The 16,836-nt window shown below is 39.5% G+C and overlaps 1 protein-coding gene across 1 annotated transcript in view; it reads left to right on the forward strand.

Moving 5' to 3' along the window:
- The window catches only part of WDFY2 (WD repeat and FYVE domain containing 2), a 190,610-nt gene that overhangs the window by 59,771 nt on the left and 114,003 nt on the right, over positions 1-16,836 (forward strand). Inside the window, exon 2 of the mRNA XM_016213832.2 lies at positions 4,158-4,225. Coding sequence (XP_016069318.1) covers positions 4,158-4,225 — 68 coding nt within the window. The remainder of the gene's footprint in view (positions 1-4,157; positions 4,226-16,836) is intronic.

Here is a 16,836-nt window from a genome sequence, read left to right on the forward strand (position 1 = left end):
GCTACCGGTATTGATGCTTCTTCAGTTCCCTGGTTGTAGGGCTTCTGTTCAGCTAGATTTCAGTAGATTCTGCGTGATGGTTGTTCTGTATTTTAGTTGTAATTTTGATGTGGTTGTGGGATGCGGTGGGTGCAGCTGTTACCTATTCCGCCATCTTGTTTCCTCCTCCTTATTCCCTTAACATATGTTTTTATTGATTTTAGAAAGAGATAGAAACATCAGTGATGAGAGAGAGAGTCATCGTTTGGCTGCCCCCTGCACCCCTCCTCTGGGTATCCAGCCTGCAACCCGGGCATGTGCCCTGATCAAGAATTTAACTGGGATCTCCTGGATCATAGGTCGATGCTCAACTTCTGAGCCATCTTGGCCGTGCTCTTACTGTCCCCCCCCCCCCATGTTTTCTGTGTCCTTTTTCATGCTGTTGTAGTTGTAGTTCTCACTAAGTTTCTTGAGTATCCTTCTAATCCTTAGTTCAAACTCTATTTGATAATATGCTTGCCTCCATTTCTTTTAGCTCTTTATCTGGAGAGTTCTCCTGTTTTTTACTTGGGGAGTGTTTCTTTGTCTCCTTGTTTTTGCTTCCTCTCTGTGTTTGATTCTAGATAGATCTGCTATGACTCCCTAACTTCATGTGGTGGCCTTATGTTGTAGGTGTCCTTTGGTACCTAGTGGTGCAGTCTTATTGTTCATGTGAGCTGGGTGCTCTAGGAATGTCCCTCGTGGTTTATGTGGGCCCTTCTGGTGTAATTGAGTCTTGATTGCTATTGGCCAGTATCTCAATTGCTATCGTGTGTGGGGTTGACCCCTAGGCTGGCTTTGTTTGAAGTTCAGCCCCAATCATGGCATGTGAGCTATTGTGCAGGTCATGACCACATGAAGCAGAATTCACTTTAGGAGAGTCTGGTGCCTGCTAATATTTTGTTTTGGATATGCTGTTTGTGAGGCTTACTGGATCTTGCTGTGATGCTGTCTGAAATTGGTCACTGGGTGTGTTGTTTCTGGGTGTCTTGGGTGGGACTCTGGTGAATGCCAATGTCTGATGCTGTCTGTGCTTGGCCCTTGGCAACCTGTTTGAGCTACAAAGCAGTTCACAGTTTGTGGCTGCCTTTGCTGGGCTTGGATGCATGTGGGAAGGACCAAGCTGCACACAAATGCTGGCTTTTTCCAGTACTGGGCCCAGGGGCAGCTCAGCAAGTTTCAAGGCACCGTGATCCATGTAACCCTGCCACCGCCTGCTGGCTTTTGTTAGACTCAGTTAATGAAAGGGCCTCTGGAGGAATGGGGAGAATGGTATTCGTGGATCTCCCATGAGAGAGAGGGGCCAGTCAGGCTTCAGGGAAGGTATGGGTGTCATCCCAGCCCCAGAGTCTCTTGACTCAGTTTTTCCTGGATTTTGCCTCAACCTTGGCAAGGTGAACCACTAGTATTCAGGTGGGTGGGGCCTCCAGATCCTGGAGGTTGGTTCTGCTTGAAGCCAGTAGTGTGGTTCTGTTGGATCTCCTGTATGGGGAAAGTGCCAGTCAGCTTCATGGGAAAGTGGAGGTATGGCCCCTTCTCCAAAGCCAGACAACTCTGTCACTGACACCCCGAGTCAGTCCAGACCTCTACACCTTGGCCAAGGCAACTGACTCTTCAGTAGGGCCTAAGCTCCACAGGGTAGAGCAAGAGGGAGTCCAGAGTGTGGGCCAGTTGCTTTCCCCCTAGCTGGTGCCACACGAAGGGGAGTCCTCTGCCCAAGAAAGATGGCATCTGTGGTATGGCAAATGACTCAGCACAGGGATTTCTGGACACTGTCCCTTCAGCTCCCTCCCAAGAGGTACAAGCCCCAGCCTCTCCTCAGGCCCTCTCTCCACCAGAGCCCAGGGTGAGTGACTACAAACGCAATTGTGTGTGTTGGCCCTTTAAGAGGGCGTCTGTGTCTGCAGCTGAGTTCCCCAACCCCCCAACCCCCTCCTGTGGACAGAAACCCCACTGCTTTTCACAGCTGGATGTTATGTGGGAGCCTGTTCCTGGCTCTGGTGCTCTGAGCTGGGAAGCACCAGTTTTGGGTTTAGGTCCCGCTCTTCTCAAGGGAGCCTCCTGTAGCTGAGATATTCTTCTGGAACCTCAGCTGCTGCTTGTGGGAGCTAAGCTAGCCATTTTCTCAATTCTGCTTTTCCTACCAGTCTCGAGGTGGCTTCTTCTGTAAATCCTTGGTTATAAGGCTCCTCTTCACCTAGTCTTCAGTTCATTATTCAGGATGATCTTTAATTTAGTTGTAATTCCAGTTTTGTCTTAGGAAGAGGTGAGTGTAGCTTCGACCTATTACACTGCCATCTTGAAATCTTTGTGTTTTTTTTGATGCCTGGATTTCATAAAGGAGAAAGAGGGTTTTCTGTCATTTTAAATTCTTTTGACTGACATTGCTTGGAGCCCTTCAGCCCTTCGGGATTCAAACAATGGCCAGTCTCTTCTCTAATCTTTCATTGAACTGCTAGGCAAATCACAACACACATCCCCATATTTAGTTAGTGTAGGGTTCCCACCTTGGTACCAGCAAACCACTCTGATTGTTAATCACTGTCCCCACAACTGCCTGCTACATGGATGGTGCATGCATGATGGTAGCTGCTAGCAAAACATGAAATTCACTGATATACCAGCTTTTTTCTTCATCAAGCATTCCCTTGTGTCGTTTGAGTATCTAACTAGACTTGAGAGTTTTGGAATAGTGATTCTGACAGTACTTGCCAGCTCAACAGTTGATTTGGTGTAGGATTTGATTTCTGGGGCTTACCACTGTGCCATTTTTTATGATGTCATTCCTGCATTTATTCTTATTGAGGTAATAATCTCCATATTAATGTAAGGGCATATATTGTAAAAAGATTTTAAGTGAGGGTTGGTATGTGTATAAATAGTATATGTATTGAGTAGCTTCTTACAAATTATTTATCATTATGTCTGTCCTCATAAATTAAGATAGTTGACCAAAAGGAAGAAATTTTGCACGTTTACGTATTGTCACTATATATCACTACAGTATATCTTGTGGCTATACAGAGAAAATGGCATTTATTTTGTTTGTAGTCAGTCTAGTCTTTTTCCTAATACTTCTTATAGGTGACCTACTGATTAGGTGGGAAAAAATCCAATACTATTTGAAACTTAGTCTGTTTAGTAAGATGACATAAATAGTTTGTTTAGGTAGTGTCCAACTCTCAGAGAAAAAAATACTCTTTCTTTGTCTGCTTTTTATCCTTGGATGGATTATGGGTATCGAGTGTAGATGTGGCATATATGATCTCCTAGCAGTGAGGAACTGCTCATTTCTCTTTGTTTGATATCTGCTACTTCCTGTCGTCTGTGGAGCAATGTCCCATTACCTCTTAGTTGTGTTTGCCTTGCCAACTTGTGCATATGATGTCATGGCTCATGTAACTCATGATGGGGCTTTTATGACTGGTCAGAGCCCAATGGCCCATTCCCTGACTACTTCTTTCTTTCCCTGACTACTCCTTCTCTCTGAACTCTATCTGGCTGACTGGCCTGGAACATCACTCACAGTCTTTGCTACATCATTTCGCTGTTTCATGGCAGGCCCGACTGTTATTCTCAGAGCTCACAATTGCCTGAGCATGCTTGGAAAAACTCTCTCTCGAGACAATGGCCTGACCTGGCCTGTAAGACTATGGATTTATTATGTAATCCTTCTCTCTGTGTTAAATGCTATATCTTGCTTCATTTTATCTTTGTGCATTTCTTTCAGTAGTAAAACCTATTAGCTCCTAGGTAGCTGAATGCTTCCAGCAGACTAGGGAAAAATCATCAACACAGAGGGGCAAAACAACATCAAAAATAATAATTTTCATACACTATCACCATTACATGTGTGCATATAGACATATATGAGAATCATATTTCAAGAGTCTATATAATTCTTAATGTATAGAAGCCTTGAATTTAGTATCTTTAGAGAGGCATGTGTAGTGTACATGCATTTATGTGCATATATATACTTTATATATATAGTTAAGATATATATTAATAAGTTAAGATATATTATGTCTTAATTATGTTAAGATATGTTATATGTGTATATAATTAGGTTTGGTTTCTATCAAAATTTTTCTATGACTAAAAATAGTTATTTTAAAACATACTTTCTTTTGTTGCAGGACAGTTCGAGTATGGTTAAAAAGAGACAGAGGACAATACTGGCCAAGCATATACCATATGATGCCTTGTAAGTATCTGGGTTTCTGTCTCAAAAAAGCAAATATTGACCCCAACTCCCCTTCCTTCTGAAATTGTTTTCTCTGTATTTTCTTCTTGAGTAGTGATGCCTGAGGGTTGGGATTATCATGGCAATGGAAAGTACCATAGAAAATCACTTTAGATTGTCTAAAGCTCTCAGTATGTAAAATAAAAAATTTGTTCCAAAATTGACTATATATGCATAGTTTCTGAATAAGATTAGTGGAAGAGGGACTACAGCATATAGACTCTGTAATTATAGCAGTCTCCCTCTGTTCTCTAACATTTTGTTGAACTTTTTTGTAATGTACTTCCTTAGACGATTCAAAATTTTGTCCAGTGATTATATTTGTGAAGTAAATTTGTTCTTGCATTGATATTATTTATTAAAATTCAAGACATTCAACATTGAGCATTCAGTTCTTAAAAGGATTTGCTTGAGATTGAAACATTCTAAATAAAAGTCAATCTCATTTCCCCAAGATCTTATGTGAGAAATATGTCCTTGCACTGATAAATAGCAAATCTTTCAAATATACTTTTTCAAAAAAGATGTGACTAATACTTAGATTCTTACACTGGCAGCCATTCCCCTGCAGGGAGAGAGGAGCTAGCTCTCCAAAATAGGAACTTTCTTTTCAGTCTAGTGTTTTATTGTTAAAATTAATGAAGTTTGGGCATCCTATTCCATGTTTGTTTTAGTGTAAAGTCATTATTTAAATATATCATCAGTTATATTAGTAAACATTTTCCTTATTCCTTTTCAAATCTTAATTAAAATTGTTGTTTGGGCTCATGTACCCTCTGGCTTGCTGCAGTGTGCACCTTTTCCCTTGATACAAGTATCCCAGTTTGAGAAGTACATGCCATAATATATAACTAAAATAAATTCATGCTAAATTGTAGATGTGATTAAGTTTTTGCCTCTGGCAAAAGAATATTATAACAACATAAACAGCAATTTGCCTGTTTGTGAACAAATGAATTATTAAGTATGTAATGGCTTTCTGTGATTTTCAAATTATCTTTGAGGTTTTATGTGCCTTTAGAATTTTGTATGGTAACCACAGAGCTGGACCAAGTACTCAACCCTACATTAGTGAAGAAGAAATTTCTTGCAGTTCTGAGTACTTACATTCGCCCCTTACCTGCTGTGCCTCCAGCAGACACTGTTATACGCAAGGCTGCGAAGGGGGCTTAGGTAAATGGAAAGTGAAAGGAATTCTCTGATTGATATTTTCCCCTGACTTTTAAATAGTATGAACCAGTCTGATCTATGGTCTTGCTATTTCATCAGACTTGTCACAACATCTCACTGAAAGAGATGGAGAAGGTCTATAATCCAAAAAGTTGAAGTTTACCCCAGAGACTGGTCATTTCCATGACTGTGAAGACAGAGGAGAGGCAGACCTGGGCAGAATGGTGAGGGCTTGGGGATCACAAGCAAGACGTCTACTTGAGGTGAACATTAATAGGAACCTCATGAAGATACAGGATCCTAAGCAATAGCTTTACACATTTAAGTGTCATTCTCTAATGCTCTCTTTATTTGAATATCACTGAGAACAGAGAGAAGCCTCAAGTTGCATTTTCGCCATTTATTTAGCTGTATGCAAGAATGACTAAGAGGCCGTTGTAGCTCCTGCACCTGGCCTAGGTGCTCAATAAATAAATACTTATTGAAGACTTGAATCTATTAGTAAAGATGAGTTTCCCTATGGTGTTCTACTACAGGGAGTAGAAAGGAATTGGTTGGATATTAAAATGTGGCCTGTGGACCAGCAGCATCCCAATCACCCTGAGAACTTACTAGAAATGCAAATATTGGGTTTCGGCCCTGATCTTCTGAATCAGAATCTGAATCTGCATTTTAAAAAGATCCCTAGGTGATTTGAATGCATCTCATAGTTTGAAAAGATTGTCTTGTGGCAGTTTACATTTATATGAACACATGTAAAGCCTCATGCATATATAGTGTTGATTTGTAAATACATAGGTAGAAGTACATTCTAGTCGATCAGACATTTACTGCACACTTAGTCTATACAGACCATCAAGCCAGGTGCCAGGATTTGCAGATGAACAAGGCACATGTGGTCAAGATGATTTCTATAATCTCTTACTGTTGGATGGTTCCACTACCATGGGGAGGTAAAAGAACAAAAGACACTGTTCTTCATAATTGGCCTGAAATTCTCTTTTATGTTCCTGGGAATCCTATGCATTCAAGTAACATAATAACTGATCTCTGAGCATGAATTTAAGTTTCATTTAACTTGAGAGAGGCAGAATCTTATTGCATAAGGAAATATGCTACATTTTCAGTTAATTAGAACACCTGCAATAGTTTTGAATTCCCAACAAAACTAGTTTTGCAGTCCTTTCTTTTGAAAGGTGTTTTGTTAAGAGGTTAGTCAATATTATCCTTAAATAACAGTTACGTAGTATTAGTTACAAAATAAGTGAAAAGGTATAGTACACCTGGAGGCTATGATATGGATACCACAAGGTGGACATGACCATGTTGTGTTTTCATAGTGGTATACAGTAAGTGGCCTTTCAAATTCTGAAGAAAACAAAATATCTTGTATATATATATATATATAATAATGGCTTATTTGTTTATTTTGTCCATTAAAACACCTTTTAAATATAGTACAGTATTTGCCATGTTCTGGGTAGGATACTAATGTTGTGTAGCATTGAGGGAAGGAAAACGGAAGACATTAGATGAGAAAGAATGACTAGTGAAGGCTAAGTTTGATGGCTAGGGAGTGGGCCTAAAAGGCAGAGTGTGATAAGGCTGGGTGAACTTGAGGGAGTGGAAGACAAAGGAAAGCTGAGCAAACTCATCATGATCACAAACACAACCGCTGCTTTGGGGGTGGCCTCATACCCTGCCTTTTCTGAGGAACTCCCATGTCCCCTGTAGGAGGGAGCCAGGAGAAACCAGACTTGCCTGGTTAGGGCTCTTTGCCCCTGAGCCAATCTATTTTCCCAGGAATTTAGAATTTGACGTAGGAAATGCTAGTCTCAGCCTAGGCTGGTTCCTTGAGCTGGGAACATGTAAACCCTCGAGCTGTGAGGCATTTGTGTGCTTAAAGAAACAGTGAAAGCTGATCTGCTTAAAAGAAAGTGTGAACAAGGGACGAAGGACCACTTGGTTCCAGCGGGAGAGAATCCTGAGCAAGTGGTGCTGAAGGTTTTTCCTCATCTTCCTCCTAACCCCAGAAACCTGGCCTTGCTTCTTCCTTTGAGTTCAAGAGATACTCACTGTCTTACTGGATATGCCCATTTGTGTTTAAGTTCTCTCCAATGTGTATCTGTTCCTTGTAACTGCAAGAATGTGACTCAGCCTAGCCCTGATTGGAATTAGTATACCTCTTCCTCTCTGTTTGGTTTCTCTTGGATCTCTGTGATTCTTAGAGAGTAGGACTGAGCCATGTCCCTGTTGGTATCACTGTGGTGTTAAGCTGAAAATAGTCTGGGAAACGTGAGGGCAAGTAAAGAAGAACAGCAGAAAGAAATATTTACCCTATTTTCCTTAATTTCTTTGGATAGTTCATTCAGCAGATTTTAAATGTTTCCTCTGTACTAAACACCATGGATGTGGTGGTTAAATATGGCAGATGATTCCTGTCTTCATGGTGGGGAAGGCAGACCTAAAATAAGCAACACCTATGATGCATGGTGAGTGTTATAACATGGGAAGTAGGCATAATGGGAACATGGTCACAAAGATTCCATTTTAAACCCCTGCTGTCTATAGAGAATTCTAGTGACTGATGACTTGTTTTGTAGTTTCCTATAAACTGATTTTTATGGATGGGTGAGAAGTAAGAGCATTTCCTTATCAAATAATTCTTTCAAAAAATAATATCCTCTTGACGTATCTCACGTGGTACTTGCTTATTGCCTATGACAAGATCAAGTTACAATCTACTCAACTGAGACCTGCCTGGGCTCGGAAACCAGAGGGCCTTCGTGTTGGTACAGAGTTGAGGTTTCAGTTGTGTCCATTTGTGTGATTATTTGTTTCAGGCATCTAATAGGTACCATTTCAGCCACCACATTTGCATCATACTACAAAGGAAAACACACACACGAAAAGCACAGGCATTTCTGTTTTCATGGTTGAGATATTTTAGATTTACTTTACCAACTAGGTCAGACAAAGGAATGGAGGAGAGAGATCTCAAGCAGGAACCAGGGTGGCACGTGTTTGAGATTTTTCTTACTCTATTAAGGTATTGGGTATCATGTCTGGGCCTTTGTGGCCAACTTTTTCCCTTGGGCACCGAGAATAGGTAAAACAACTTGGCTGCCAGTGATGTAGTGAATAGGAAGTTAAGAGGGACAGAGCCTCAGGACTGAGGGTGTGTTGGATAATTGGAAAACTTCTGTGGGTTCTGTTGTTACCAGGGCAGGCAGGTGGAATTTACTTTGGCTCCTAAATGTGTATAAATTGTCCCCAAAGCAAAATGGGAGACAGTTTTTCAAAGATAATTACAGATAAAAGGCACACCTAACAGTCATAAAATGACCTCTTTTGTCATATTTGCAGCTCTCTGCCATGGCCTGGTGGGATGGTATGCTGTTCAGCCCGAAGTTGTGGTTGGGCCTCTCAGTTTTCACACACATCTGGTCATTTTACCATTTGCTCAGTTAACTTTTTCCCCCTCTTTTTTTAAATTAAATTTATTGAGGTGACATTGGTTAATAGGGTCATAAAGGTTTCAAGTATACATTACTATGATACATGATCTGTATTTTGCATTGTGTACCCACCACCTATAGTCATTTTATCATCTGTCACCATATATTTGGTCCCCTTTACCCTCTACCACTCCCCACCCCCTTCCCTCTGGTAACTACCATACTGTTGTCTGTTTGTGCTTCTGTTAACTTTTAAAGTATAGGTACTCTAGTCCTCACTGAAAAACATAATTTTGAACCATTTGCTTCCCAGTTTTTGTCAAAAGCCTGGTTGAAAGGCTACTTATGGTGCAGCATGAAAGCTATGCAGTGCGATTATTCATCTGTATTCTAATTTTTCCCACTTTGTGTTAGCCCTCTGCAGAAATACCTTCATTCATTGTGCCCTCATCTCAGACTGTGTACATTGTGACTATTTTTGAAGTAACTGTCTACCATAATGCTCAGCATCCTTTTGATGAGACACACTAAGCAGTAATGTTTATCAGATAAGAGGGTGAGAAACCTTTTGCTTTCTCTAAGGTGGAACTTCCCTACATGTGTGTAACAGCATACTGGGATGGCCCAAATGGCCCACTGGCTCTAATTACTGATTCCTGTAGCAGGGCAGGGGTGATACAATCATCTTGGCCCTAGTATCCTCTTCCTTTTACTCCAGTGGCATACAAATATCTAATTTTCTGTATGTATCGTGAGGTGAAAAAGGTTTGGAGGAACAGCTGTAAGGACCTAGTACATGTTTCTGAAGGATAATGTGATATATGGAACCTATTATGTTTCACAACAGATCTTTATTATAATTTCTTTCTGATCTTACATATTTTCTTAGTCATGACTGTGTTTATTTCTATTGTTTGGTTTTATTGTATGTACTTTTTTAAGCCATTTCAAATTATTTGTGAAATGAAGTAGGGAATGCATTAAATAAATGATCTTAGTTAAGATGAATAGAGAGATGACGTTTGAACATGGTTTTGTTTTTTACATTAAATTCACCCCCAAATAGGAGTTGTTTAAGATTGGAGTACAGTAAACCTGTATCTTTGGCTTCATTTTCCATGGTTTCAGTCAGCGTGGTCAAACGTGGCCTGAAAATATCAAATGCAAAATTCCAGAAACAAACAATTCATGAGTTTTAAATTGCACACTTTCCTGAATAGAGTGATGAAATATCTCCCTGTCCCTCTCAGGTTGTGAATCCCCTTGTCCAGCTTCTCCCTGCTGTATATGCTCCCTGCCTGTTAGTCGCTTAGTAGCCCTTTGGTAATCTAATTGACTGTCTCAGGATGGCAGTGTTTGTGTTGAAGTAACCCTGATTTTACTTAATAGTGAAACCAAAGCACAAGAGTAATGGTGCTGGGCCCAGCTGGAGTGACTCAATTGGTTGAGCATCATCCTGTGCACCTAAAAGTTGCTTGATTGGATTCCCAGTCAGGGCACATACCTGTGTTGCGGGTTTGGTCCCAGGTCAAGGTGCGTACTAAAGGCAACCGATCGATGTTTCTCCCCCCCCTTCCTTCCTTTCTAAAATCAATAAAAATATATTTTTAAAAATTTAAAAAAAAAAACACAAAAAACGAGTAATGGTGTTGCCAATTCACATAAGCCAAAGAGAAGCTGTTTCTTTGAAATGAAAGTATATGTGTGTATAGGGAAAACATAGTATATATAGGGTTTAGTACTCTCCGCAGTTTCACGCATCCACTGGGTTCTTAGAATGTATCCCCTGCAGATAAGGAGGGGACCACTGTATTCAAGATACCTTGTAGGTTAGAACCTGTGCCTGGGAGGGTAACTGGTATTTGATTTTCATTTTTGCTGCCAATTTGCTGAATCAGCTTTGGGGAAGTCCCGTACATTTTCAATGTTCTGAAGCCTAACAGATAAACTCTGTTTTCTGGTTATGAGATATATCAAATAAGTATAAAGTCTTTTCAGGTTATGGGTGTTTGGCAGTGTATACTTTGCTGATCTTAACCCAGAGGAATTAGGAAAGATCTGCTAATTTGTGAGGTTTTGACTGGGTTGGTTTCCTTTTCCCATTTGTTGGGACTATAGTCCTAGAGCAGTGATTTTCACCTGGAGTGCTGCAAGAATTTTAAAAATATATATATTTTTTTGATTTTTAGAGAGAGAGGGGAAGGGAGAAGGAGAAACATTGACACGAGATCAGAACATCAATGGGCTACCTCCTGCACAACCCCCACTGGGGATCCAGCCTGCCACCCAGGCATGGTGCCCATGACCAGGAATGGAACTCGCAACCTCTCCATGCTCAGAACAAAGCACAATTAACTGAGCCGCACTGCCCAGGGCCACAAGAATTTTTAAAACATATAGTAGCTGACTATTTAGTCTGGGACACTGACCTCTTTTTCCTTAGACTGTCAAATAAAAAAAGTGACAACAGGCCAACACAGTATTAGCTGTCTGGTGCTAATGAATCAAAATTATACCTATTTTATTTTTTTTGGGGGGGGGGAGGTCAGATTGTCAAAAAACATATATTTTGGTGTGCTGCAGAGTTTTAGTAATTAGTTTATGTGTGCCATAAGATGAAAATTGCTGCCCTAGAGCAACAGATAACTTGCAATTGAGGATTTAGAATATTAAAATGGTTAATATGTTCTTATGCTTTTTCTGGGATGGAAGTGAGTTATTTTGTATGTAAACTGCAGATGTTAATTTTTCCATTGGTGAGGTCAAAGGACAACTTTCAATGTTTTATAACTGTGAAGTTGGCTCATGTGTTATCTCACATCTTCTGTTGGGTTTATTGGAGTTTGGGGAAAAATTCATGTGGTTATATTACTGATAGAAAGGTATTGAAAATAGTGGATTTGGCAGTTCTGATTTTATAAGCTAGTGTTTGTTGTGGTCACTTTTAGACAGTATTTTTAATTCAGTTGAGTGTATTTCTTGGCAGATAGGGGGATATGTTTCTATTATTTAATTTATACCTTATTTCAAATAACTTCTTGGTTCCTAGTTGTGATGTATATTGTTTCTTTGTTGGTTTCTTTTTGGTATAGGTTATATTATGGAACCATGTGAAAAAACAATGTATTCTTTATAGTATTTACATTTTTGAAAATAATGTTATCTTTTTTAATTTTATTTTTACTCTGGTGCCCAAGGAACTTTTTATTTTTTAAAAATGTTTTAATTTATCTTTATCGTTGAAAGTATTACACCTGCCCCCCCCCCCATTGATACCTTTCGCCCTGCACCCCCCCCCTTCCAGGCCTTCACCACACTATTGTCTTTGTCCATGGGTTATGCATATATGTGAATAAGATCTTAGGTTAATTAATCTCTCCCCACCCTCCACCCACCCACCCCTGCCTTCTCTCTGAGATTCATCTGTCTGTTCCATGCCTCTGTCTCTGGATCTATTTTGTTCTTTGGTTTATTTTGTTCAATAGATTCCACATATGAGTAAGATCATGTGATACTTGTCTTTCTCTGATTGGCTTATTTCACTTAGCATAATACTCTCCAGTTCCCACCATGGTGTCTGAAAGGGTAAGGGATCCTTATTTTTTATAGCTGCATAGCCTTGCTGGATAGAGTAGTCTTGGTTTCAGATCCTTGCTTTTCATGACTTTGAATACTTCATGACATTCCCTTCTGGCCTGTAGTTTCTGATGAGAAATCAGATGACAGCCTTATGGGACCATCTTTATAGGTAACAGATTGCTTTTCTCTAGCTTTCTTTAAGATGTCCTCTGCAGTATGGGGCAGTGACTCAGCATAGGAATCCAGACGTGTGCCCTCCGAGCTCTATCTCCAGAGCCCATAACCCTAGATTCTCCTCACACAGCTCTAGTCCTCTCTGCCTTCCCTCTGCCCAAGCCAAAGGTGAGTGGCTGCACACAAAACTTTGTGTGTATGCCCTTTAAGAGGGTGCCTTCACTTCCAGCTGTTCCTCACCCTGGCAGACAGAAACCCTGCTGCTTTTCACAGCCAGATGTTGTATGGGCACCTTTCTCAGTTCTGGTGCTCTGGGCTGGGTATCTCAGTTTAGGGTTTAGACCCCGAAGTTCTCTATGGGACCCACCCACTGCTGAGAGATTCTTCCAGAACTTCAGCTGCTGCCTGTGGGAGCCCACCCAGCCCTCTGTCGCCGCCACACTCCCTACCAGTCTCTATGCGGTTTTCACTTTACATCCTTGATTAAAAGGGTTCTCTCTTGCTAGTCTTCAGTTCATTATTCGGGATGGTTTTTCTATATTTTAGTTGTAATTCCAGTTTGGTCCTGGGAGAGTGTCAGTGTAGCTTTCATTTAATCTGCCACCATCTTGGAATCTGAGTGTGTTTTTTTTAATTTTATAGTTTTTAAAATGTTTTTGTTGATTTTAGAGATAGAGGAAGGGAGATGGAGAGATAGAAAAGAAACATCAATAAGAGAGAAACATTGATCAGCTACATCCTGCATACCCACCACTGGGAATTGAGCCCACAACCGTGGCATGTGTCCTGACTGGGAATCAAACCAGCAAGCTCTTCATGCTTGGTTTGATGCTCAACAACTGAGCCACACTGGCTGGGTGGAACTTTTGATTTTAAATGGAAAGGAAGAAAACACTGCTTATTTAAACTAATATTAATTAATACAAGTAATCATACAATTTATTTAGCATGCTCTTGTTTAATTTTCATCTGACAGTAATTTAAAATTTGCTGTAGCTATTACATCATTTTACTATAATTTAAAATTTGTCAGGGAGCAAAAGTGACTATTGATAATTCATTGTAATTTTGCTGATGTCACTGACTAGATTTAAAGAAATCAAACGGTTCATTTTGTTTTAGTGCATAAAATATTTGATTTAAATGAAAAAATGTGTTTAAACATAAGCAGTTAAAGTCTTAATTAAACATGTGTTCTTAATAAAATAAAACATGGATTGCATATTGTAAACATAATAAACATTATCTTGTGACAAACAGGGCTGAATGAAATAACATCAGTAAGTTAAATCTTTGCTTTGTGTTGGTGGGGTGCTCCTTGAAGGCTCTGTGTTCAAGGCCCTTTTAACTTAGGATCTTGACATTTGACTTTACTGGGATGCCTTTAACAACGGAAGTTTTATTCATGGAACTACCGTTGTTTATTTAGTTTAAACTTCCCACCAGAACATTCTATGAAGATTAGTGTTTCTTGCCAAATAATGCTTTTAGCACTATAAAGTAGTCATTGTGATTGTAACCCATGGCTTACCCTTCAGTGAAGCTTCTGTTGATGTGAGCAAAGTTCAGCTGATCAGGAAAGGACAGAAAATAAGTCATAAAATGAAAGAATTACAGGTATAAGTATTATAAATTAGGGGGGACAAAAGCAAGTGCAATATTTTTTTAAGACCACCCATGGGGTAGAAGTATTAGAAATACAAGTGGCCAATTTTTCTCTAATCCAGTTGACTTTGCTGAGGTCGATGTTGGTCCCTTGAGTTCCCTTTTTCTAAGACTCACATCTCTTGAGCTTTTCCTCCTTCAGATTACATGGTCAGTAATATAACTGCCCAAGCTGGAGTTTCACCTCATTTTATTTTTTCCGAAACTTTAAACTGAATACCTACCTGAAACTACAAAGATTTCACTTTTAAAAAACACACAGTATTATGGAAGTGTTTAATTTTAAAGATAAGATTTTGGCAGGCCATCAAGGTCTAAAGTAAGAGAATATTATTTCCTATTGCAAATAGGCCTGTTCAAATTTCTTTTCTATCTTATTTTTACCTTTCACTATCCTAAAATTTTGCCAGTTATACTGTTTTGACTGTCATCAGTGTGAGACAGAGAAGGGAGATGACAAATCTTAATCAGATAGCATGGAAAAGGAGTTCTTGTACTATTTTATCAAGATATTGTAGTCAGTTTTTTCCTAGATTTCAATAAAAACATTGGGGAGAAAATAAGCTGTGAAAAAATAGGATATGACATCAACAAGACTTGTGACAAGGCCTTACATTTCAGTTATTAGTGAGTCATGGGAGCAGTCTCAGGCAAACTACATATAGCATGTATAAATTGTAAACAGAAACCAACCAGGTATTCTATCACCAAAAAGGATATACTTTAATTCAGGAAAAAGAAAGGATTGCAATCAGTACATGCAGCCATGGTGAGCCACGTACACACAGTGGAAGGAGTGGGAATCCCCTTTCTTACTGAGGGGAAGAGGAAGTTAAGGGAGGGCCCGTTAGAACCATAGAGTTCTGTTGTAAACATAGATTTCTTTCTGTAGGACTTTCCTACTGACATAGGGTATGAGATCTCTTCCCACAGGCCCTCCAGATTTCTGTCCAGGTTACAGGCTCCATAAATTTTCACACATGATATGTATGAGAGTCCGTGGCAAATGAGGGTCCCACTCTAAAGATTACTCTAGTGGTTATCCTTTCTCATGGGTAAACAGTTAAAGGTGGAGGAAATAAATACATCTTCAGGTTTTGTATCATGCTGTAATGCTGTATTTATTTCAACTCAAGTTCAGGGACACAGTTTTGATAGTCATAGAGGGGAGCTGTATTGTAATTTTATAGTTATGGTCGGCCACTTTGCTCTGCCTCTGGAGAATGCGATTTTAAGGTAGGAGAATAGAATCATCCCTCAGCCTCTTCATCTCTGATGAACTTTCAGTCATCAGAGAGACCATTATTTTGTATTGACTTATGATTACTAGTTTTATAGCACTGAAATCTGAACTATTATTTATGAAATATCACATTTTTGTAACCTAGCTACAGATATTGTGCTTACATCATATTTTGTTTGTTTGTTCCCTTATTCTTCCTGCCAAAGGATTCCCTTTACCATTTGGCTATAATTAACATTACTTTACTGTTTCTTATTATCCTTCCTCCAAAAGTTGAGCCCATTTTGTAAGGGCCATAGCCCAAGTCATTCAGAGGCTGTTTTTTTTTTTGATAATTTCTGGTGAGTTGAAGTTAGAAGGATCTCTATGTCGATCTTTATACTCCCTCAACCCCCAAAAGGAAAGACATTTACTATAACAACAAATAGAGGCATACATATTTTTTTCAATCATTCCCTGCTTCTTTGGCCTTACACGGTCTACGGGCAACCAACCCAGGATCTATTCCTATGGAGTGTCACAGTTGGGAAATGGTTTGAGGAGTGTCATAAGGCTCACACACCAAAAGTCTTTCTCTCTACACACATACACATACATAGACACACATATGTGTGTGCACACACACGCGCGCACACACACACAGGTTTGCTTGATGCTTTACCATGATGCCTCTTTGAAGAGGTGTTTGCCACTTTGGGGCAGTATCTGGGAGGTATTGCCCTCTGGCTCTGGCATTCACTGTCTATAACCATCTTGTGTTCAAGTAAATGGGTCTAGAACAACAGAATTTCTATTAAAATTTCTTTTTTATGGTTCTTTATAGGAAAGGTCTTTTCCTTTTGAATTCTGGTGGTATTTCTTACTGTCAGTATAAAGTGATTTGAACTAAGGAGATGATGTTGGGGACAAGTCTTATAGTTCTTATGTAATTTTTGTCACAATCTATAAATTCCTTGATGACAGCTATGGAACCTTATACATCATTGTATCACATGCCTAAAACATAGTAAGCATTCTAAATTTGACAGAGTAACAAGAAATTTAGTAATTGGGGGAAAAACAATGAATAAAGAAATAGCAAGGTAGATTTAAGGGTAGCCTGTACAATGTTATGAAAACGTCTTTTAAATAGTATTCAAAGATCAGTGGGTTTTCTAACTTATATAACTAGATATGAACTTCAGAGAGAATTAAATGGAAAATACTTTTACATAGTTAGGCAGACAGCTAAGTGATAAGGGTTATTCTTGACCAGTCCATAGTCTTTTGGGCTACCGTCAAAT

Source organism: Miniopterus natalensis, chromosome 2 (assembly GCF_054644295.1).
Source record: "Miniopterus natalensis isolate mMinNat1 chromosome 2, mMinNat1.hap1, whole genome shotgun sequence".
NCBI lineage: Eukaryota > Metazoa > Chordata > Mammalia > Chiroptera > Miniopteridae > Miniopterus > Miniopterus natalensis.